At 42.0% G+C, this 24,045-nt stretch overlaps 1 protein-coding gene across 7 annotated transcripts in view; it reads left to right on the top strand.

The window, feature by feature from the left end:
- The window catches only part of ERC2 (ELKS/RAB6-interacting/CAST family member 2), a 1,561,275-nt gene that overhangs the window by 74,484 nt on the left and 1,462,746 nt on the right, over positions 1-24,045 (top strand). For all 7 annotated transcript variants that reach the window (XM_073644598.1, XM_073644595.1, XM_073644592.1 and 4 more), the window contains exon 2: positions 5,349-6,153. In XM_073644598.1, the coding sequence (XP_073500699.1) occupies positions 5,497-6,153 (657 nt within the window). In that variant the 5' untranslated portion in view covers positions 5,349-5,496. The remainder of the gene's footprint in view (positions 1-5,348; positions 6,154-24,045) is intronic.

Below are 24,045 nucleotides of genomic sequence, written 5' to 3'. Positions count from 1 at the left end.
TATATGGTCCAGTGCACGAGCCCTAAAAGCCTCTGGGGACCAAGCAGTAGGGGAGTCTAGTTGGATAGGCGGGTTCACGGCGGCTTCTCCCTGCTCGCTCCCCTGGAGTGATAGGTTTCCCACTGCATAGGGAAAGACCTGTCCATCATTGGCAGCAGATGGAGAGAAGCCACCAGGGCTCATACAGCCAGTGTCTGGTACATGCTGCCCATAGAGCGGCTAGCATGTATCAGCTGTCTCGTTCAGTTTAATAATTTTATGCAGGGTTAGCCCCGATATGAATACATGAATAATCATATGTATATTTTAAAGAAGCACTTCTCCCATCAAAGTTTTATCCTCTTAATATATTGCATTCATCATATTATATAGCACTGTGTACTTACAATTGCTCATTTTGCCTTTCTACCCAGCTAATTCTTCTCTTTCCTCTGCTCGATGTAGAAACAGGAAGTCTCTGTTCTCTGTATAAATCATTCCCCTCTTCAACTCCTGACCCAGCAGCTCTCTCTTCCTTCCAGAGACTTTTGCAGTGACTCATGAGTCAGACAGGGAAAATTGACCTCCTGTTTCTACATAGAGCTTAGAGGGACTCAGTCAGTTTTTAATCACGTGATGTCATAGACCTAATGGAAAAGAGAATAATTAGCTGAGTAGCAAGGCAAAATGAGCAATTGTAAGTACACAGTGCTGTATAATATGATTGTAATATATTATAAGGATACTTTTTTATGGGAGCTTTTCTTTCAGCTTGTCCCTTCATTTTTGAGACTTTATGATATTTTTGTTTTCATTCTGTGTTTATTATACATCACAATTCATGTTATTTTGATGCTTCTGTTACTTTGCCTTTATTTTATATATAGAAGATCAACTTTAGATTTGAGCTCTTTTTAGCCAGCAGCCGACGGTCTACGTGCCATGAATAAATCAAACCTGGGTTGCCGTTCAATAAATGTTGTAGTCAATACAAGGTAGAAATAGTATGTGCTGTTATTTCCCTTACATTTATGAATGTTTGTATCCATCCAGCAATTTGTTATCTGTACTTTGCCATTGCTCTGTTACATTTTGCCCTGTTTCATGCTTTGCCCAAGTATTGTACGGCATTTTTGCTAAATTGAAAAAATTGCCCTCAGTACTTGTGTCTACGGGTATGGAGCATTATCGGCATCCTTCGATTACATGGTATATGAATTGGTCTGCATTTGCTTTTCCTAAGAATTGCTTACTTAGCATTTATACTGCCTGCAATATTAAAGAGGTTGTCTACTACTATTAACAGTGCCCCCATTGATTTAAACTGTGGAAACAAGTGTTTTTGAAAATACCTTCTGTGGTCACTCTTGCCTGTGAGCGGCGCTATCGCTGACCGCTCACTAGGCATCACGTGACCCCTGCTGCAGCCGACTCTGATTTTAAAACCTCATTGGAAAAAAAAAATCTTAAAAAACTTTTATGAACAGCAATGTGGATTTTCCATTGTATTGATCAGGAAGAGTTTTTGAGGAGGATTTTGGAACAGATCTGCTTCAAAATCATCCACAAAAAAACTCAGTATGAACCTAGCGGAAGAAAAATCTTCAAAACCTTCAGGAAAAAGGTCTGAAAAACAGAAAAAAAGGGAGCACATTCTGGTTGAAAAACTCTTCCAAGTTTTCAGTCTCTGAAAAACCGTGTGAACCTAGCTTAACATGCCATAAATGCTTTTGAAAGGAACAACCCTTTAATTGGTTGAACCCCACCCTCCAAAAAAACAACAACAATAACTGGTTCTTTATCCGCTATGGAAATTCCAGAGTGGCAAAATTGGGGTGGATTTTACCCAGAGCAGTACACTATGGATTTCCTTTTCAGTATGCAAATGAGATTTTGTGAAGTGTTTTTCTCAGTGCTGCTACTTCTAATATGATAAGATAAAAACAAATGAACATATACCCTGCAGTAAGTGAATAGTACATATAAATAACATAGGCTACTTAGTAAACACTGCTTTTGATCAAAAAAGCCATCCCACCACAACATGGTGTACCCAATCAGGACTGTCCTATCTTCTAGTATTAAAACCTATCTTAGGTTTTGTCAAATGGCCACAGCGTGAACATGCTTTTATACATTGCATATATTAGAAGAAAGATTAGAACCGAATATAAGGTTGCCATATACATATATTGTGAAGATAACAAGTATCTCCATATTACAACCAATTCAGAAGACTATATATCTAGGGCCATTCGTATAAGCAACATATATCCCGAAGTGCCGAAGCAAGAAAGAAATACGAATATACGGCCAAAAAATTATAGAGAAAATAATAGAAAAAGTATCTTTATTGAGAAATATATATATAAATAATCATAACATCATATAAGGCTATGGTGGCACAGCATATGTCAGAAGCCATTACACATAGACAAATAAAACATACTTAAAAACAACCACCAGGTGTCACCACAGAGTACAGATATCGCATGCCTCACATATCATTTTAAACTATAGACATATCACTAAGGGTAATCATATCTGTAGACAAATAAATAGCTACCACTAGTACACCCGCATAGAGACATAAGCCTTCATAATGCATATCGATTATAGAAAGTACCAGAAGAAAGAAATGTCACATCAGAGATATGATTCACCTTGTAATGGGATCGAGACTGCACGCTGTGTGGCTCCCCGACGCGCGTTTCGGCGCTCCCGCCTTTGTCAAGGGGATGGCTATAACTGGAGACGTATCTCCTTTTTGGATGTGACACCTGAGAATTACACACTATGCCATCGTTGTTGGGAAGCTATGCCATATAGAGATCTATCTGTGCAATTTATTTATGCAATAATGTCCTATATTTCCTTGCTGATGATACCTATTTGTTAGTTGTCATCTCTTGTATGATCCTTCACTATGCAGTATATAATTTTTCTGTATTGGTCTTTGTATTCTATGTATGTACCATGTGTTATAGTCATGATAGATTTATTATCACGAGGTATATTTCTGTGAGTGTATATATATAATTATCTACATAATGTGATAGGACAAGTTGTATATGCACAATATAATTATAAATGTTAGTAGCACTAGTTGCAATTTATATATACAGCGACCAATAAGGTAGGTCTTAATAATATTTTTCTTTATGCTAATATGGTTGAGCTATCAATGGGGCATATTAGGACCTTTTGTTATTGTCATCGCTGATTGTGATGGTTTATTTTCCCTCTCTCCCCTCCCCCCCCCCCTTACATTGTGACATATGTTGTAATCCCTATAGCGTTACCTCTTAGTTCCTGTGTCACAATTTTACACTCATTGTGATGACTCTGTACGCAGGTGCTTCTCTGTCCATGGCGTCTGACTCCCTCCGTGTCCTGGGCAGCTTGCTGCTGCGACGCTGATGTAGTCCGTTGCCTGGGATACAGTGAAGCACTCTGCGTCACTTTCGGGTCATGGTGCAGGGTGGGTAGCGTCCTGTGCTGCTATAGTAACAATCATGTGGTCCTATAGTCTAATGTTAGCGTTCTGGGTTGTTTCCGGGTTGCGGTGCATAGTGGGTAGCGCTATGCGCTACTATGGTAACGGTCACATGATCATGTAGTTCCAGCATTAGCGGCAGGTCCCACCTCACTGTGGGTGTATTTAAGAGAGATACGTCTCCAGTTATAGCCATCCCCTTGACAAAGGCGGGAGCGCCGAAACGCGCGTCGGGGAGCCACACAGCGTGCAGTCTCGATCCCATTACAAGGTGAATCATATCTCTGATGTGACATTTCTTTCTTCTGGTACTTTCTATAATCGATATGCATTATGAAGGCTTATGTCTCTATGCGGGTGTACTAGTGGTAGCTATTTATTTGTCTACAGATATGATTACCCTTAGTGATATGTCTATAGTTTAAAATGATATGTGAGGCATGCGATATCTGTACTCTGTGGTGACACCTGGTGGTTGTTTTTAAGTATGTTTTATTTGTCTATGTGTAATGGCTTCTGACATATGCTGTGCCACCATAGCCTTATATGATGTTATGATTATTTATATATATATTTCTCAATAAAGATACTTTTTCTATTATTTTCTCTATAATTTTTTGGCCGTATATTCGTATTTCTTTCTTGCTTCGGCACTTCGGGTTTTATACATTGCATGTATACCAACTCCTACTCCGGCTCATTTCTGTGATTTTGCTGTAGTTTCTTGCACCTTGTATAAAAAAAGGGTGTGGCTCCCTCTTTTGAGCTAGGCATTTCATTTATATAGCATCCCAAGACCAGGTGTCTGAACTGTCGGGCACCTGTACTGCTCTGCCCCCATCTACATTTAGGTAGTCTGACACAAGATGAGGTTTTAATACTAGAGGATAGGACTGTCCCGATTGGGTGCACCTTGTCGCGGTGGGATAGCTTTTACGCTTTTGTGATCAAAAACAGAGCTTACTAAGTGTCCTATGTTATTTATATGTAATATTACCGTACTATTTACTTACATCAGGGTATATGTTCATTTTGTTTTTACCTTAGGTTTTGTCTGTTAAATGGCCACAGTGTAAACATGCTCTTATATGTGGCATGTATACCAACTTATTCTCCGGCTCATTTCTTTGGTTTTGCTGTAGTTTCTTGTATTTGTACAAACGGGTGTGGCCCCCTCTTTAGAGCTAGGCATTTCACTTTTATAGCTTCCCATGGCCAGGTGTCCGAACAGTCGGACCTCGGTCCTGCTCTGCCCCATCTACATTAAGGTAGTCTGACACAAGGTGAGATTTTAATACTAGAGGATAGGACCGTCCTGATTGGGTTCACCTTGTCGTGGTGGGATGGCTTTTATTCATTTTTGATCAAAAGTAGTGTTTATTTAGTACCCTAAGTTATTTACATGTACTATTACTATTTATTTTCTTACAGCAGGATATATGGTTATTTTGTTTCTATCTTTAGGATTTGTCTGTTAACTGGTCACAGTGTGAACGTGCTCTTATACGCTGCATGCTCTGGCTCATTTCTTTGGTTACACTTTAATATGCTGCTGATTTTCCCAGTGCCTTGTCCATTAGTATGGCAGTACCTGGCAGTGCAGCACAGACCCATTTAAGTAATGAAGATGATATGATTTTTTTTTTTTTATTAACAAGAATGTGTTTTTGCTTCCGGCAGAATCCTATGGCAATGTCAAGAGTTTCATGCAATCAATTATGTTTTGAGAACAGCATGACTTTGTAAATTCGCTTTTCTAAGTAATGGCACTTGATCTTGAACTCTTGAAAATCAGTATCATTTAACCTTTTCATGACATTGACTTTTTATTCCTTGCTGGTTAAATGATGTATTCTGCTTGTTTTGTTTCTAGGTTGCCATTGCTTGGAGGGTCTTCATAATGAAAAAAGAACAATGACATCTCGAGCAGATCTCTAGATGCTGAGATAGACATCCTAATCCTCGTTTTAATATTATTCCTAATCAGTTTTTCCTGTCTGGGACTACAATACAGCACAGCTATGTATGGAAGTGCTCGTACAATCACTAATTTGGAAGGCAGTCCTTCCAGATCGCCTCGTTTGCCAAGATCACCTCGATTGGGCCATAGACGAACAAGCAGTGGAGGGGGAGCAGGCAAAACACTGTCAATGGAGAACATTCAGTCTCTTAATGCAGCCTATGCAACGTCTGGACCCATGTACTTGAGTGACCATGAGGGTGTTGCGTCTACAACTTTTCCGAAAGGAACCATGACTCTTGGAAGGGCTACAAATAGAGCTGTCTATGGTGGAAGAGTCACAGCCATGGGAAGCAGTCCAAATATTGCCTCTGCTGGTCTTTCACACACAGATGTCTTGTCCTACACTGACCATATAGGCTTGACCAGCTCTGCTCACCATCACCACCACCATCATCACCAGGTTCCTTCTATGTTAAGACAGGTGAGAGACAACACCATGCTTGATCTTCAGGTTCAACTGAAGGACCTACAGAGGGAAAATGAGCTGCTAAGAAAAGAGCTGGACATTAAAGACAGCAAACTTGGATCTTCCATGAACAGTATTAAAACATTTTGGAGCCCAGAACTCAAGAAGGAAAGAGTCCTCCGAAAGGAGGAGGCTGCAAGGATGTCCGTTCTGAAGGAACAAATGAGGGTGTCTCATGAGGAAAATCAGGTATTTTTCTTGAACGCGGGATGTAGAAAAAATAGTTTTTGAGATTAACAGGGAGCATTTCCATTTTTATAATTTAGAGTGAAGATACATTTTCCTTTTATGTTATTCTCTGTTGAGCGTAGAAGTGTTAGCTGTAAGTTCCGATACCTTTTTTAATTATTTTTTTTTGTAGAAAAGTGTAAATAGTGACAGCTTCACATTTTTACTTGAAGAAGTTGTTTGATGTTAAACTGCGTGAAATTAACTCATTGCATAATTATTAAAGAATCCTTCGTCCAAACCAGAGCTATAGAAATAATGCTTAGTAGGAGTCCTCAGTAGTAGCCCAGAGGGACAAGATATTTTTTTCACCTTTCTATTTAAGGAGGAAGTCTTAACTTTGCAATCATATCTTCAATTTGCATCGTTTTGTGTCTACAGCTCCTATCGAGATCTATGGAAAGAATTCCTATGTGAACCGATCCTCCTGTCTTCTATGTCTTGCTAATTTATCAAATGCATTTTAGATGCATTTTAGTATGAAATATAGGAAAAAAAGGTATTTTTATAATGGAGTGTGACTGCAGGATCAAGTTACAGGGTTTGCTTGTAGTCTTTAACCATGGAGACACATAAGTATGCATGCCAGCTGTAAACACAAAAGAAAAAGTGTATTACAATTCTTTGAAAAATTAACGTTTTGTTTTTTTTTGTTACTGGAAGAATAATAAAAAATTGTAAAAAATTAATTTCCATTAAATATAACCAGTCTCCAGGTTAAAAGGGGACAGTTTTTGCTCTATTTTATTCCTCATGCTCCCCTGAGGGATGCCACTTTTTGTATTTTTAAAGTATGTCATACGGTTCTAGAAATATGGACCTTTTTATTTAGTGCTAATTTGTATGTTTCTTACTAATAGGCGTGGCTCACAGGATCCTCTGGGGCGTGTCTAAAGGCTGCTCTGCATAATTATTCTGTGAGTACCACCCCCTTGTTAAAGAACATAAAAATTAGCATTAAATAAAAAGCGCCATATCTCTGGAACCGTATGGTGGATTTTTATAAGACAAAAAGCTGAATAGAATGGGGAGCAGAGGGAATAAAATGAGAGCAGGAAATAGCCACATTTGACCTGGTGACAGGTCCTCTTTAAAGGGCTTGTTCATGGGACTGCTTTAAAATTTAAAAAAAAATAAAAAAAAAATTCTACTATTTAATCCCTGCTGATCCAAGATCAGCACTGTCTAACCATGTGACCGCTGCAGCCAATCAGTAGTCTCATATATGGCAAGAGATTGTTGAGCTCTGTAATTGGCTATTGTTCTGGTACCGGCAGTAAGCTTGTGAGTGATCAGCTGCAGGGAATTAAGCAGAGACCAAGGGAGTGGTGGAGAATTAAAGGGGTTGTCCGACTTTAGACTACAAGTCTATTTGACTCTACACTTGTGAATCCTGGCATTGTGCACAGTGCGTGCTGTGAGTATGCTTCGGTGCCGGTTCCAGGAGCGATCAGTCATGTGACCTCAAATATGTGATTTACATACTTCCAGCCACATTCCGACTAGAATGTGTCCGGCTTTGCTCAATACACTTGCATCCATCTAGTTGGCATGTGACCACATTTATGGAAGTCACTTATGTGCGGTCAAGCGCCCGGTGCTCCCGATGCTCGCACCGGAGGTTCCTCAGAGCACAGAATGCAGTGCTTGTGATGTGCGGATTCACAAGTCTAAAGTCACATAGTGACCCTTTAAATAGGTAAGTAATGTTTCTTTGTAGATAAGTTTTAAGCATTCCCTGCCTTTACAATATTTTTTTTTACCACATCTTCTACTTTATCATGTTAGTAAAAGCATTTATTTCCAATAATGATACATTGGTAAATAAAAAAATATCTTTTTATCCATAGCGCAAATTGCATTTTTACATGATCAATCAATTTGACTGATGCCGACTTATCATTCCCTTCCTGGAAATCAGGATAGAAAATAACAATCTGCCCAGTAGTAGTTGCACCTTCTCGCTTTACTTATATAAGATGAATTAGGCACTTATTTCTTAGCCTTACTTCTTTTCCTTTTTATATATGATACTTTTGGCATCAGATTCTTCAGCATATGAAAAATAAATGAATTTGGAGCTTACTCTACTTACAGCCCTTTGTCATTTTTTTGCTTTGCAATGTATTAATTAGCTGCTTTAGTAATCTATTATAGCAAACTATATATCAGTTTATAGGGTAATACATCACTGTGAACTAGTTATTATAATGTGAATACATACATTTTTATGCTTTTAAAATGGGTTATGTTCAGGCCGTAAATTGCTTTTTGTATAGTTCTTACCTGATGAAGTAAAGGTTGCTTTGTAGAAAACTCATTGAATGGGTTAGGTCAGGTTTAAAGTAGCACTCCTCCTCCCATCAACTTTTTTATATAGCACTGAAAATAGACTAGCTGAACGATTCCTTTTAAGCGCTATGAAATAGAAAGTCTCTTTTCCTTGACTCATCATTAGAACTACAATTCTACATAACTGAAAAGTCCACGTCAGGGGGCCGGAGCAGAGCAGCTGGGTCAGGAGTTGAAGAGGAGGATGACTCATTCAGGGAAAAGAGACCTCCTATTTCTACATAGAGTTTATAAGGATTCAGCTAGTCAGTTTTTAATCACCTGATGTCATAGACCTAATGGAAAAGAGAAGAATTATCTGAGTAGAAAGGTAAAATGAGCAATTGTAAGTACACAGTGCTGTATAATATGATGACTGCAATATAAAAAGAGGATAACAACTTTGATGGGAGAGCTTTTTTAAGCATTTTAATGCCAGCAGATAACATATCATAAAGCAGCTGACTTGGCAAAGTGCTGTCTATTGATGCTGCCCTTTTGTTTGAGTGATTCACTGGGTCACAACCGTTTGACATTAACTAGTGCGGTGTTCAGTCCTTTATGTTTATACAAATATACAGCCTATGTGATTTACCCCATCCCCTTACAAACAGCCACATGCCTGCTCTCCCTCTCTCTCTCTCTCTCTCTCTCTCTCTCTCTCTCTCTCTCTCTCTCTCTCTCTCTCTCGCCCCCTTCCCACACTGCTCTCATATTTAACCTCCTTCTCCTCCCTCCTGGTATCTTTAGACTAACGTCAGCTGATCAGCAGTCTTGGCCAACAGTCTAATGTATATGGGGGCCATCGACTCTTCCCCAACCTCTGTTATTTGAGGAGATCTGTTAAGGATCTGTTGTGTCCAATTTCGGACTGCTGTTCCTTTTGTTCCCAGAGAGATAAGCTCCCACCAGTGATGTCTGGCAGTGGCTCAACACTGGCAGGAGCACTCAACAGAGTCAACATTCTTGTGTATATAGAAGTAGGCAGAGATAGCTGCCAGACGGACCATCGGCCAAATCATTGTTCAGCCGGCCAAATCATTGTTCAGCCGATAGCTATCTATTGTATATGGGTCACCTTACACTCGAGAAGGGTAAAGAAGTGAGAACTGACACTGCTAGCAGTTGTGTTGTCAGATCTAAGTTAGAAGCAGCAGAACAGCCAGCTATGAGTTAGACTTTACAGCAGTAAGATAGTGGGAAATTAAATGTTTAATGAAGACTATATAGAAAGTTGCCATAGTAGAAGGAAACCAGCTCAGCCCTGCTGAAACACTGGGTTCATCAGCATGGAAGGTAGTCAGTGCACTCCTTGGCACATAGAAAAATGACATGACAACTCTCCACACACATCGGATGATTTAAAACATGCGGACACTTTTGCAATAATTCCTCTAAATGTTTATTTGTTTCCCAAATGCAAAATTAGGCAACTTTCTATAAAGATCCGATAGAAAAATCCTCCAGGTAAAAAATACAACTTTTTTTCCAACATGATTAAAAGTGAAATTGACATCTTCAGATACATCCAACAGTAATATGCAAATTTCCTACGCGTTTCAGACTGTGACCCAGTCCTAAATTATGGATAGTCAATTCTATCGGAATAAAGTTATATTTTTACTTGAACATGCGACTGGAGGATTTATCTATTGACTCAATATAGAAAGTTTCCAAATTTTGCATTTGGGAAACAAGTAAACATTTAGAGGAATTATTGCAAAAATGGCCATATGCTTGAAGTCATCCGATGAGCGTGGAGAGTTGTCATGAGGACATATAAAGTGTATGCGTTTCTTCCGGAATTGTAGATGCTATTGTCCTGAGACATAGGGGATGTGACAACCGGGGAGATATATCTAATTAACATAGGCTGTTCGATTTCACAAATCCGAATGTATATGCTCCAAATATGAATATTTTAGGTATCACACTTGTGTGGGGTAAAGATTTTCGAGAAATAAAAGAAAAAAAACATGCGGCGACTTGTTGAGAAAGGTTGTCAGGGGGCAGAGGGATTTGGTGTAGACGAGGTTGTCATGACAAAGTAAGATGTGACAACTGCTATCCCTTGGGTATGTAAAGTGCTCTGTTGTATGCAGCTGCTAATAGCTACTAAAAGCTGAAAGCAGTAATATAAAATATGAAAAGCAGCGAGAGATATCCCACCATCACATACACATCGCTTCTATAATGCCAGGGAATATTCTATAGTTGATGTACGAGTGGGTCGCTAGAACGTAAGATGTCTTCTGGTTCTTCATGGATGGTAAGTATGTATTTTACTAGAACATATCTGGTGAAGAACGTTACAACGTGGTACTGTTAGTTGCAACGCTGGTGTAGACACCATGCATATTATTCTTACTTTATAACTCGCCATTCGATGTGCCAATTTTGGCATCAGAGAGAGTTTTTAGTTTTGTGCCATATATGTTCTCATGAAATAACCCTGAGCGTTTATCTAGCTTTCTCGACATCACATACACAGGTTGTCACAGTTTATCTCCAGTGTATCTCAGGCCATTGCCAACACAGATTAACAATGTGTCCGAGTGACGCTAATCTGTCACTGACCCGATCTTGTTGTTAGGTAGCAAATGACCAGGGATTTAAAATATTGGGGTACGAGATTTGTGCTCTTGGCTTTGCCTTGTGCATTGGCCCTTAGTGTTATTATGTGGCTCCGTTGGCAGTGATGACCTCTGTACTACAAGTAAACCCAGTTTTATGCCCAATACTAAACTAAGTATTGTCAGTAAACTATCAAAATAATTACTGCACCCTTATCTTTTTTAGACATTGTTTGCATGTGATAAGAAAAGGAAAATAAGAAACATTATCTGCAAAGTAAAGTCTAATGAACCCTAGTTATTATTGGTCATTTAATAACATATTTATCGTAATAATATATAACCTTTTCATCATGTTTATATTGTTCTAACGCAAAGTAAAATAATAAACATTAATTGTTATAATATATTCTTGCTTAAAGATTAACTGTTGTTTTATTTATTTATTTTTTTTAGTTGACGTAAGATATATTACTAAGTTTCAGAGAAATCTGCTTCTTTCTCCTCCTGGACGGATCATTCATTCTCAAAATTCTCAATTCAAGGGTAAAATCTGTCTTCAGTAAATAGATATTTTATCATTACTGAGATAGAAGATGGCGGTTAGTAGAGGAGGACGATATCACGTTGAATGGGCTGTGTTGCCTTTTGAGTTTCAAATTGGTTCTTTGTTGTTCCAATGCATTTCATCGCCAGACAAGTATTTTTTTTTACCATAAAACGCGTCTACAGGTGTTGTGTGGTATTGTGCCTTTACACAACACCGCCAGGTGAGCACATACTTCTGCCTTTCACTATCGTTACCAGGCGATACTGCTCTATGCCTGTGCACTTTTGTCCCTCAAACAGTTGGAGCTCATAAAGTTCTACAGAGAACAGTAACTGTCATTTCAGGAGAATTTGCAGCAGAATGTTTGTGTCCCCCTCTAGCTCCGCCTCCTCTCGCCATAGAATTTTAAAAGCACCAACTGTCATCTCAGTATGGGAAAATCTGTCATCACTGAATACAGATTTTATCCATGAATTCAGGGTGAAAGATCAGTCCAGAAGGAGAAAGAAGCAGATTTCTCTGATAAGATATTCTACAAAGTTTCTCATTTTCATGTGCACTATTGATTCATGAAATAAAAATTCAAACAATGAATATTCAATGTACGGGAAAAAGGAAAAAAAATCCAAGTGCGGTGAAATTGTGTAACTCCCCCCCCCCCCCCGCAATTATGCCATTTATTTTTGTTGCTTTTGCTCTTATGGCGTTCATTGTGTTGTAAAAAGTCACCACAGTTTGGTTGTACTGGTCAGTATGATTAAGGCAATACCAGACTTGTATACTATATGCTTTGTTTTATTATGAAAAAAAAAAATGGAAATTTAAATAATTTAGCTTGTGCCACCATGTTCCAAAACCAGTAACATTTTCATTTTTCGGTCTATGCAAACTGTATGAGGGCTTGGTTTTTTGCACCTTGAGCTGACATTTTTATTGATATGATTTTGGGGTAGATACAATGTTTTGATTGTATCTTCTTTTCTGTGTTGCGGCTACGGAAAAAAAAAACACAATTTTGGTGTTTTTAGTTTTTCTTTCTCGTTATGCCATTTAATGATTGAATTAATTAATTTTATATTTTGATAGAAAGGACTTTTACGGACGCGGCAATACCAAATACATATTTTTTTTTCATTTCTTTATTTTTAATGGAAGAAAAAGCGGTGATTCGAACTTTTATATATTTTTTTTCATCTTTTTTTGTATATTGTTAGGATTTTTTTTTTAACTTGTATTTTGTTGTCCCCATAGGAGACTTGAACCTTCGCTCATTCAATCGCTTGTACTATATATTGCAGTACTATAGTATTGTAGTATATAGGCTTCAGAGTAGTATTGCCATTACAGGCAAGTAGGGCTCCAGCAGACCTCCAATTGTAATGAAAACCCATATGGGTATGTGCCCACTATGAGGAGCCGCAGCAGCCCCGACGCTGCAGAACAGCCGCACCACTTCCCTTCTCATTATGCAAATGAGCGGCCACGCTTTTCTTTTTTTCACATGCGAACTTTCCTCATTGATGTTAGTCTATGGGGAAAGTCCGGACCCACAAGAGAAATTGACATGCTGCGGATCTGAAAGATCCGAGGGTGATCCGCAGGAGAACAGAGACGCATAGTGGACATGGATTTTTAGAAATCCCACCCAATATGCTGTAACATCTGGCCACTGCGAGTTTAACGCTGTATAAACACACTGCATCAAACTCGCATCATTTCCTGATCGTGGGCACGTACCCATAGACATCCAGCAATCTCATCGCAGGGAGATGATGGCTGCATAGAAAGGTGCTCCCCCAGGTCACGCGCTTTAAATGTCACTCTCAGGGACTGACAGAGGTTCAATGCAATGGGCAGAGTTAGGCTCCATCCGTGACTGTTAGATCTAGATGATGGCTGGGTACCACAGCCATCGTCTGCTGACAAGAAAGCTAGATCAGTTCCTGAGTCTGCTTCAAAGAGGGGGATCAAACAGATGACGTAAATGTGTGTCATATGTTAGTAAAAGGTTAAACCATTTTTGGTTGATTAACTTTTGCATTTTGGGTTGTTGTCTTGTTGCATCACCCAGTGTTTCTTCAGTTTGAAGCCATGGACTATTGCCTTACATCCTGGAAAATATTTTAATACTTATTTGAATTCATTGTTAAGTGATAGCAAGGCATCCAAACCCTGAGACAGTGAAGGAGCCTGAAACCATTATGCTTCTCCACCTTGGTGCTTCCGCCACCATGATGTTCCCTCCACCATGATCATCTTCCACCATGCTGCTTCCTCAACTATGATGTTCCCTCCACCATCATTATCTTCCACCATAGTGCTTCCTCTACCATGGTGTTTCCACCAAAATGATGTTCCCTCCATCTTGATCTCCTTCCACAATGGTGCTTACTCCACCGTGGCTCTCCCTCCACCATGGTGCTTCCTCCACTATGATGTTCCTTCCACCATGATCATCTCCCGCCATGGTGATTCCTCCACCATGGTGCTTCCTCCACCATGATTATCTTCCACCATGGTGCTTCCTCTACCATGACTCTCCCTCCACTACATTGCTTCCTCCAAAATGATGTTCCCTATATCTTGATCTCCTTCCTCCATCATGGCTCTCGCTCCATCATGGCTCTCGCTCCATCATGGCTCTCGCTCCATCATGGTGTTTCCTCCACTATGATCAGATTTTAGTGGTAATATGCAGTGTTTCTTTTTCTCCAACCGTAGCTTTGTGGAACACTCAAGTGGTCTCTAGAAAACTTGACATGGGCTGCAATGTTTTTTTTGGACAGCAACTGTCTTTTTCATGGTGTCCTTCCATAAGCTTCATTCTTGTTTAGCATTTTTTTCTTAATAATGGATGCATGAATAGGGTCTTCAGTGGGTCCTCTTTGCTGCTACTATTGGGACCTTTGTCACTGATTTTAGAATTGCTCGTTCTGCTGTTGGAGTGATTTTAACCCGATGCCCACTCTAAGGCAGGGTAGCAACAATCCTGAGTTTTTGCTCTTTTTTTTTTTTTTCCTCTATGAATTTATACTGTTTACTGATGTGGAAATCACATTTTATATAATGAAATCTCCCTTATTGTAATCAGAATTGTGCAAGGAATATGCAGGATATTTTGCTGAAACGAGTTAATCTGTTTTGTTACACGGTATGTGCCTGTTTTTCTGGCTGCAGCCTGAGCTATTATCTTCTTGAAAATTGTACTGGAGACAATGCTGTTGTACGCCATGAAGATAATTTTAAATCTGCTTTATTATACTGGAGTCTTATCATGGCAATTATTTTCCTATAAGCTGAGAGCTGTGCCTCCAGAATATTAGCTTGCAAAAGAGGACACATGTTTTATTTCAGTTTTATCCTTGGTGTCAGTAGGTTTTTTTTTTTTTGCTTTATCTTTTCCTAGTGAATTATTGTTACAAATAACAGAATATGTCTTTGGCTTTCTTTATTGTCCTATTTCACAAAGTGAAAGAGATTTTATATTAGTGTGTAACACAGTTGAATCGTACGAGCGGGCTTGGACTGGCCCACGGGAGAACAGGAGAATCCTCTGGTGGGCCCCCTCTTATATACTTGAATCACCATGTACAGACAAAGGCAGCATCTTATTCATTTAACAATCTACCCAGATCATTGTTATATAAATTTGTGATAGAGGATAATGTAACATTTGCATGTAGCTGAAAAGTGGGGCCCTGGAGTTGGTTACTGGTGAACCCTTGGCAGCCCAGTCTGACACTGCGTACCACCATATGAAATTCGGACACTTTGTAATATACAGGATTAGAAATAAATTCTGGCTTCCAAGAGCAATGCACCGGTTGTGTGTGGTATTGTAGCCCAGCCCAATTCACTTCTAAACTGATAGATTTGACACAATTAGGACAGGAGTGGAGCTAGTCTTGGTTGTGTTCACATTTGGCTTGTGTTGCACTTTTATAAGGAGCAGTTCACATTATATTCAACCTTTTTGTCAGAGGTATACTGTATGTCTTGACATATACCTTCCAATGGACGGCTGTGACGTATGACGCTCTGTGGCCAGATAAGTAGCATACTTTCCATTAAGATACTATGTTACAAATATATATGCATTTTTATACTGTTGAATAAATGATATGTCGTCACATACTGGCTTAATAGAAAAGACACTCTAATGAGCCCTATGATTGTTGGCGCTCTTCCAGTGCTTGTGGCGAACCCAGGAATCTAATGTAATATGAAAGGTGTTCATGGCTCAGTCCCAGATCAGTTGTATGGTGGACACCATTAGCATCCTACAAAACCTATTGACTTAGGGCTAATGGAGAAGACTGTATCATCAGTCCGAGTGCGATCCGACAAAGCAACAGATCGCACTCGGGCTAATGTTAGTCTATGGGGCCGTGCACATGTCCGATTCTTTCCTTGGACCGAGCCGGTCCGAGGAAAAAATCATTGTATGCCTGAATTTGATCAGATATTTGAATGGCACTCAGTTATGGAAGACATTGAGTCCATGGAAACCGTCAGACTGCACTCCATCTTCTCCTCATCCAAGAAAATCTGATCACACTATGATCACACTCTGATATTTCCTGCTCTTCCCTGTGAATAAATCTAGTCTTGTTACCGAGTGAGTGTGGTAGTGGTCAACTGTTCTCTGTGGAAGTCTTCCTGAAGATCATGCCTCCTTGGCTAACAAGACGAGATTTACATACAAGGAAGAGGAGGCCATATCTTCGGGAATGGAGAGGAGCAGGAAAACAAAAAGAAAACAAGGCCAGATTAAGAAAAACATTGGCATTTAGAAAGGATAACACAATTACATATTATACAGTCATCTTTACATAAAAACTGTTTAAATACATTAGAGGGGATAGGGGTAACATGGAAAACTGGCTGGTTTATTGGAGAGCTGGAATAATTAAAGGGATTGTCCAACCCCCAAAAATACGTAAACTAAAAGTTGTAAATTCTATAACTTAATTTTTGACTATAATTAAAATGTATAGTAGATGTGGGTTCCACTAACGGGACCTAAATCTATCTTGAGAACAAGACCGCGACAGGTGGTCAGAATTCCCATTTATTTGCACAATAGGGCACCAGTCTTTGTATAGATGCTGGTCCTATTGATAGACCTTGCATCTACTATACATTTATGGTATATCCTGGGATGGTAATTCCTCTTTTGGTTCATTCGATTACACTAGGTGCACCAATCAGGTAGGTTTTCCATCCTGGGTCACTTTTGGTCCTGTGTTCGTCACAAGACTGCGTTTCCTATGTAAGCACATGACCAGAGCTGTATGACAAGGGGGCTGGCTGACTGCTCATTTCAGTAGGTAAGCCAGCCTTCTTTCCTATCAAAGCCGATGCATAGAGAAAGAAGGGGGCTATTGGAATGAGCTGTCAGCCAACCACCTAGATATGACTCTCATAACAAGTCAACACAAGGAATGCAACCTGTCGAGAAGGGGACTGCAAGTGAATTTGCTGATATCCGTGATAGAGCAGCTACTATTCTGACTCCATAACTAGTCTGAAGGTGTAGGGCACTTGAGAGACTGTTTCTGTGGCTCTCTATGTACTGTTACTCACTAAGTAATTTCATCAGATAGCTTGACTCGACTGCAGAGACACTTATGAAGATTCCAGAAGGTTAATTTTCCAGCTGAATTCTTGTAGTTATGCACAATTGCAGTAAGCAAAAAGATCTTTGTCTGAACCAGAGATGCAAACAGTTGTGCTTCTTAACATGGCTGACATACAGAATGACGAAGAAGGAGGGGTTACTGAAATTAGGGCTACAGGGAGAGAGGAAGGATAGACTTCTAAAAGGGGGCAAACCTTTTTGTAAGGCAGCATAACAACAAAACATTGATGATATAATATTGTCTGTATAATTCCCAAATCATGGGACATGACATTGACCTTCAGATCACCAGACATAAAAGAACTATATTAGTAAGTGCTATAACGTAATACAAAATTTAAAGCTCATATATATTTAAGTGGAAATGAATTCTACTTGAATTTTACAAAAATCAGATTTCACTAGAATGTAGATTTTGCATCCGCGTGGCTAAAGCAAAAAGGTGGCCATTTTTCTGAAATGTCAAAGAGCCATCAAAAAGTAAAAAAATAAAAAAATCCTTCTACTCACCTTACTGCTCACCTCTCCGGCCCCTCCACTCCTCACTGTTACTTGTCTGGTCCTTGCCGTATCTTCTTATCGCTGCAGCTCGTCCTCAAATCACATTATGACCTTTCGCGCGCTTGCTCAAATCCCTCCCAGGCTTCATCAGAGAGGGTATTTCAGCCAAGTGGCAGTGATAAGAAGAGGCGATGAGTAATGGAGAGGAGTGGAAGAGGTGAACGGTGAGGTGAGTATAAGGATTTTTTTTAAGGGGCGTTCAATTCGTGGTGAACAACTGATCTTCAAATGGAATTTTCCAAGAAAATCCCAGCGGACAGGAGAATTCGAATTGTGCCTGATCCGCTCATCTGTACAATCCCTTTAAATTCTTTTAGATAATGTTTATCTTTTGGAAAGTCACAAAGTCTTTCTCCACTGCAATCTTTCTGGATCCACCTGTCTCGGTCACTGGTGGTAGCCATAATTAAATATTTTTAATTACACTCCACTTATTGACAGATGAAATGCCCTCCTGAGTGGTAAGTGGATGAGATAATAACCAGTGCTTTGTGTCACGGTGGAAAATTCCCTTTATCAAGAAGATATTGTAATTGAAGACCGTTGCCAAGTTCGGACCCTGTAGTATTGAAATGAAACACAAGAGTGTGATGAGCGTCAGAGTTATCTTACAAGGTTATTAGTTCTAAGCGAGTATGACAGAGAACAAGGTTGAAAGATAGGGACGTTATATTAAATTGTTCCTTTCATGTGCAAAGTTGTGTTACATTTAGAGCATCATACGTCAGTTTTAGTTCAGGAAACCAAGTCAACTGTAAGGATGCACTGCATTCTTATCTATAATGTTAAAGGAACACTAACAGTCTTGTAGAAATGCTGTAAAGAATAAAGGGGTTAATCTCCTACTGATCGGTTCCATTTTCAGCACATGGCTGAATGGTGCTGCAGCTAATAATCTTACAGCCAGATAAAGGATTTTTTTTAAAAAGTGTCTCATTGTTGACTGAGTCCACTGGCACCCTGCAGATCATCTGTAGATAGTTGGTAAATTTGGCAGCATGTGTTTAATTTCCCCATAGCACCTCCAAAGGAGAAGTTAAGTATTACACAATTTCTAATAAAATGTATGTCTTGGAAGTAAAATTAATTAAAAAGTACCATATTTGATAGCTTCTAGAGTATATAAAATACATGTTATTATTATTTCTAAAGAACAGTTATAATGCCCTCTGTAAGACAGTGAGGGGAACCATATGCGAGGGTCATTATTTATCCCGCAGAATGTGCTTAGAAGCATACTGAACTGCTGGAGTGCATTGTAATCACAGCCACAGCTGTGATTACCATGGAAAATAAAAATAAGTGTGGACTGGGTCAAGTTATTTGGAAAACCTATATTGGCCTTTCATTTTCGGAGAGATCTGTAGGATAGTAGTGGGATGAATCTCTCCCTCCAGTCCGGGTCTTCCAAGTGGCCCATGGCCGCGGTTTTCATTTACACCTGCAATTAAGGTTTGGGTGTGACAGTTTTGTGTTTGGGATTTCACAAGTAGTAGAGCTGAAGGTTCTGTGGACATATGCCTGGCTGTGTGAAGCTAACACAGACCAGAGCCAGTGACATGAGCAAATACTTTAGCACCTGAGAACCTTAGGGGGTGCAAGTGCCATGGACCTTGTATCTTAGAAATGTGATCAACTGATTGCTTTGAGTCCAGTTGCTAAAGCTACCGATAGAAATAAGGTCAAAATTGGCCAAACTAATACATGGACAAACTGAGTGTGCCATTACAAGAACCACAGCTTCTTAATGCATCGACACTTTGGTTTAAAATAGGGAATTCCAAGTGGGGCACACACCTCTATGATGTCATTGTGCCATAATAGAAGGTATACAAAAAATGTATTCTTATAGGAAATCCCAATTGAAGAGGTTCTCCAGGAATAGAAAAAAAAGAACATTTAATAAGAAGAAATTTTCAAATACCCTTCAATTAACTATGGTAATCGCACTGTCCTAGAATGCAAATGACTCGCCCCCTGGGCCGTGGGGCTCCCGGAACCGGGCTTCAGTGCGATGATGGGGGTAGTAGTGGCAACCAGATCCCGTGGCTCAGGGTGGTCAGACCAAATGCTGTGGCAGTCTATTTGTAGAGTTATGAATGTCCGACTACGCCACCTGTGGATTGCGGTCAGGGATGACCGCTGCTGCAAGGCAGACCGCTGAGGCTGGTGTTGGTGTGCAGCACAGGGATAGGATAACTCCCCACGGAAAGAGTGTAGCCTCAGGGCAGCGTATGTGAATGCTGGGGGTGATGGTGCAGGCCGCAATAATAAGAGTTCAGAGTCCGCTTCAAACAGTCCAGGGTCTTTATTGTAGGTATTACTAATGACCCAACAGGAGTACCGGGTAGGAATGGGCCTGGGTGTCTAAGAGCATTCGGGCGAGCCCCACTGGTCAGGGTGAGTGTGAAGGCCTACCGTTCTCTCTCTGCCCTTGCTGACTATCCCCCTTTTCGTGGTGTAATAGCCCACGTCCCTGAGCTGGCCGTGTACTTCGCCTGTATGGCTTGCGACTCGGGCCTTAGGTACCTTTTGCTTCTCCGTGCTATACTGGTCCCTCTGTGTGGCGGAGCCTCCAGGCTTCTTAGGCCAAGGGACCTGAAATCCCTCGCGGGTTGGTTCTCTGCTGTTTGTCTTGCAACCCTGACAGCCTCGGACCCCAATGTCCGGTAGTGTAGTTCTCTCGGCCAGGACCGCCTCTCGTCGCCTCTGTCCCTGGCTCGCAGCTTCTCCTCTGCCTCACGGACTCCTCGGCTACAGCTGAACTGTCCCTCTTCTCTGGGACTAGTCTCAGTCCTGAGCTAGGTCGTCCAGTTCTCTCTAACCCTGCCCTCAGTTCCAGCTTTTATAGGGGCAGCCAGCTCCCCCTACTGGCCTGGGACAGGAGGTGCTGTATGCTAATTGTCCCTGACCAGGGAACCTCCCTCCTGCTCTCAGACACAGCCTTTAATATTTGTGGCATCCAGGCCTGGGGTGACACATTCCCCCTAGTAAAATTTAGTACTCCGGGACTAAACAGGAAACACAAATACAGGGTATAAATAATAACATAACATATATACAAGTACATTTTGTCCTTAAGGTCACGGCGCTTCCGTGACCGGGTGTCCATATCACCCAACAAGGTGAAGTTTTCCACAGTGTGGGGACCTGTCCCTATAAACCCCAAGTTCCTGGCCTTGGGCGTGGCGGCAAGGCTGAGCTACCTACTTTGGACCACAAGAGGGCCACGTCGGACAGGTTTTTCTTCCATGATCATCTTCGAAAGAGGGCACCAAGTGCAACTATCTACATCTCTGTTCCGGCCATTCAGTGTCCATGACCTGTCAGTCCATTGTACTAGGAAAAACTAGAAAACAGTATTAGTAACCAGGTAACAAGTATAAACATTAACTACATACTTTGCATTCAGATTTTCCAGCGAGCTGGTATTTGACCCCTAGTGATCCGGGTTGACCTGCGTAAGCCACTGTCTGGTGGTGGTCTAACCTGGCTTTCCCCACTAGCATTTATGGTACAGCTACTAGCTGGGTTTACAGGCAGGGCAAGCAGCTGTCTGCGGGTCCTTTGGTTTACCGCAGGCATGGCAGGCTCACTGTCAGCAGAGGGTTGACTCTCCTGGGCTGCCGGCATGGGTTCTTCTGCCTCCGGGGCTGCTTGTTCTTCTTGTTCTTCCTGCTCTCCTGTAGGCTCCTGCTGGGTAGGCTGAAGGAAGTGTAGGACGGGTACCACTATGGCATCATTTATCCGAGTCCATGACCGGGGGAACTCTCCGAGAACGGTGCTGACCATTTCTTCCTTGTCCTCTGCGGGTTCAAGGTCATCTTGATCTTCTCTTGGACTCTGAAGTTGCTCGGGGCACCGTTTTAGGTGGTCTCTGGAGACAGTGCTAGTGGTTTCTCCTCCATCCTTGGTAATTACACATACCTTCGGGTTGTCGTGGTTGGACGGCAGTACTGTGTACGAGTCCCTCTCCCACTGGTCATCCAGTTTGTGAAGCCTTCTCTTCCGCTTCAGGACCTGCTCACCAGATCCAGGGGACCAGCAGGGACGTGTTGGTTGAAGAGCCTCTCTTGCTTTTCTCTTGCTTTTCTCTTGCTTGAGCCAGACTCCTCTCCACACTCTCCTGTACCTTCTTGTACTGTAGCCGCCATTCCGTATCCCAGTCCGCATCTGGGGAGGTGTCCTCGGGTGTCAGGACTCCCATCTCCAGGTCCATAGGCAGCTTACCTGGTCTTGCTCGCATCAGGTAAGCCGGGGTGCAGTTGGTAGCATTCACCGGGATATGGTTGTACAAGTCTATCAGGTCTGGCAGCTTCTCCGGCCACAGGCTGCGTTCTTCCAGGGGCAACGTCTTGAGGAGATCAATGATGATATTATTCACACAGCCCGTTGGTTTGCGGGTGGTAAGGCATTGTCCGAATCTTCCTACAGCCATAGAGGTTGCAGAACTCCTGGAAGACTTCCGCCTCAAATGCTGGACCTTGATCTGTCAAGACCTGTTCCGGATACCCGTGTTGACGGCAGAAGTGTTGTTGGAAGGCTCTGGCCGCTGTTTGGGCTGTCAAGTCTTTAACCGGGACCACCACCAAGAACCGGGAGTAATGGTCCACAATCGTGAGGGCATAGGTGTAGCCGGACTGGCTTGGAGCCAACTTCACATGGTCCAGAGCTACCAGCTCAAGAGGCTGCCTGGTGACGATGGGCCTCAAGGGTGTCTTCTGGCTGGTACGGTCGTTCCTTCTGAGGTGACATGGGCCGCAGTCCCTGCACCACTTCTCAATGGCCTCTCTCATACCGAACCAGTAGAACCGCTCTCTCAGTAGGAACTCCAGTTTCTTCCACCCGAAGTGTCCCGCTCTGTCATGGTAGGCCTCCAGGACCATTGCTGCATCCCGTCTCGGGACCACTAACTGCCAGGTCAGCTCGTGCGTCCGGTGGTTGACAAGCCTTCTGCACAGCTTACCTTCTTAGAGGAATAGCCTGTTTTTCTCCTTCCATAACTGCTTGGCTTCCTCTGGAGCGTCCGGGCCAGGGCTAGCGTCTGCCTGGGTTAACAGGTCTTTCACCAGGCGAACTGCAGGGTCACTATCTTGCGTTTCAGCCCAGCCGTGGTGGGGTAAGGGGTTGAACATGACGGTGGTCAAGTTTTTGTCTCTTACCCGGTGAGAATACTGAGTGGCCCCATAACGGTGGAACGCAGGGAGCTCTACTTCCTCCAGCTCTTCCGAGTCTTCTTCTCCTTCAGGTAGGTGGGGCATTCTTGATAGGGCATCTGCGTTGGCTTTGGTCCTGCCTGCCCGGTATTTGATTGTGAAGTCATAATTGGATAGCCGGGCCATCCACCGCTGTTCTAGGGCACCTAGTCTTGCATTGTCCAGGTGTGTCAACGGGTTGTTGTCCGTGTACACGGTGAACTTTGCGGAGGCCAGGTAATGCTTAAACTGTTCTGTGACGGCCCACACCACTGCCAAGAATTCTAGCTTGAAGGAGCTGTAATTCTCTGGGTTTCTCTCGGTGGGCCTCAGCTTCCGGCTGGCGTACGCGATCACCCTTTCTCTGCCCTGTTGGTTTTGTGACAGTACGGCTCCCAGCCCCACATTACTGGCATCTGTGTGGAGGATAAAAGACTGCCCATAATCGAGGTAGGCCAGGATCTCATCCCCTGTGAGGGGCATCTTCAACTGGCGGAAGGACTCCTCTTCCGGCTTGTCCCACTTGAAGGGTGGCTTTTGGCTTCTGGATTTAGACTGGCCTATCAGGAGATCCTGCATTGGAGCTGCCACCTTTGTGAACCCGGGGATGAACCTTCGGTAGTAGCCTACCAACCCGAGGAACTGCCTCACTTCTTTGATGTTTGAGGGGCTTGGCCAGCTCTTGATTACTGTGACCTTGTCGGGGTCGGGGGCTACTCCTTCTGCACTCACCACGTGTCCCAGGTACTGTACCTTCGGCTTTAACAGATGGCACTTGGAGGGTTTCACTTTCATGCCAAAGCCTGCCAGGGCCTCGAACACCTCGGCCAGGTGCTTGAGATGGTCCTCGTAAGTCTTCGAATAGACAATCACGTCGTCCAGGTAAAGTAGGACCGTCTCGAAGTTTCGGTGCCCTAGACAGCATTCCATCAGCCTCTGGAAGGTCCCGGGTGCATTGCAGAGCCCGAATGGCATACAGTTGAATTCACTCAATACCATCGG

Source organism: Phyllobates terribilis, unplaced genomic scaffold (genome assembly GCF_046119375.1).
Source record: "Phyllobates terribilis strain yellow unplaced genomic scaffold, ASM4611937v1 Scaffold_8__6_contigs__length_399053987, whole genome shotgun sequence".
NCBI classification, from domain to species: domain Eukaryota; kingdom Metazoa; phylum Chordata; class Amphibia; order Anura; family Dendrobatidae; genus Phyllobates; species Phyllobates terribilis.
Note: the sequence above shows the minus strand (reverse complement) of the source record. Positions and strands in the feature narration are given on the sequence as shown.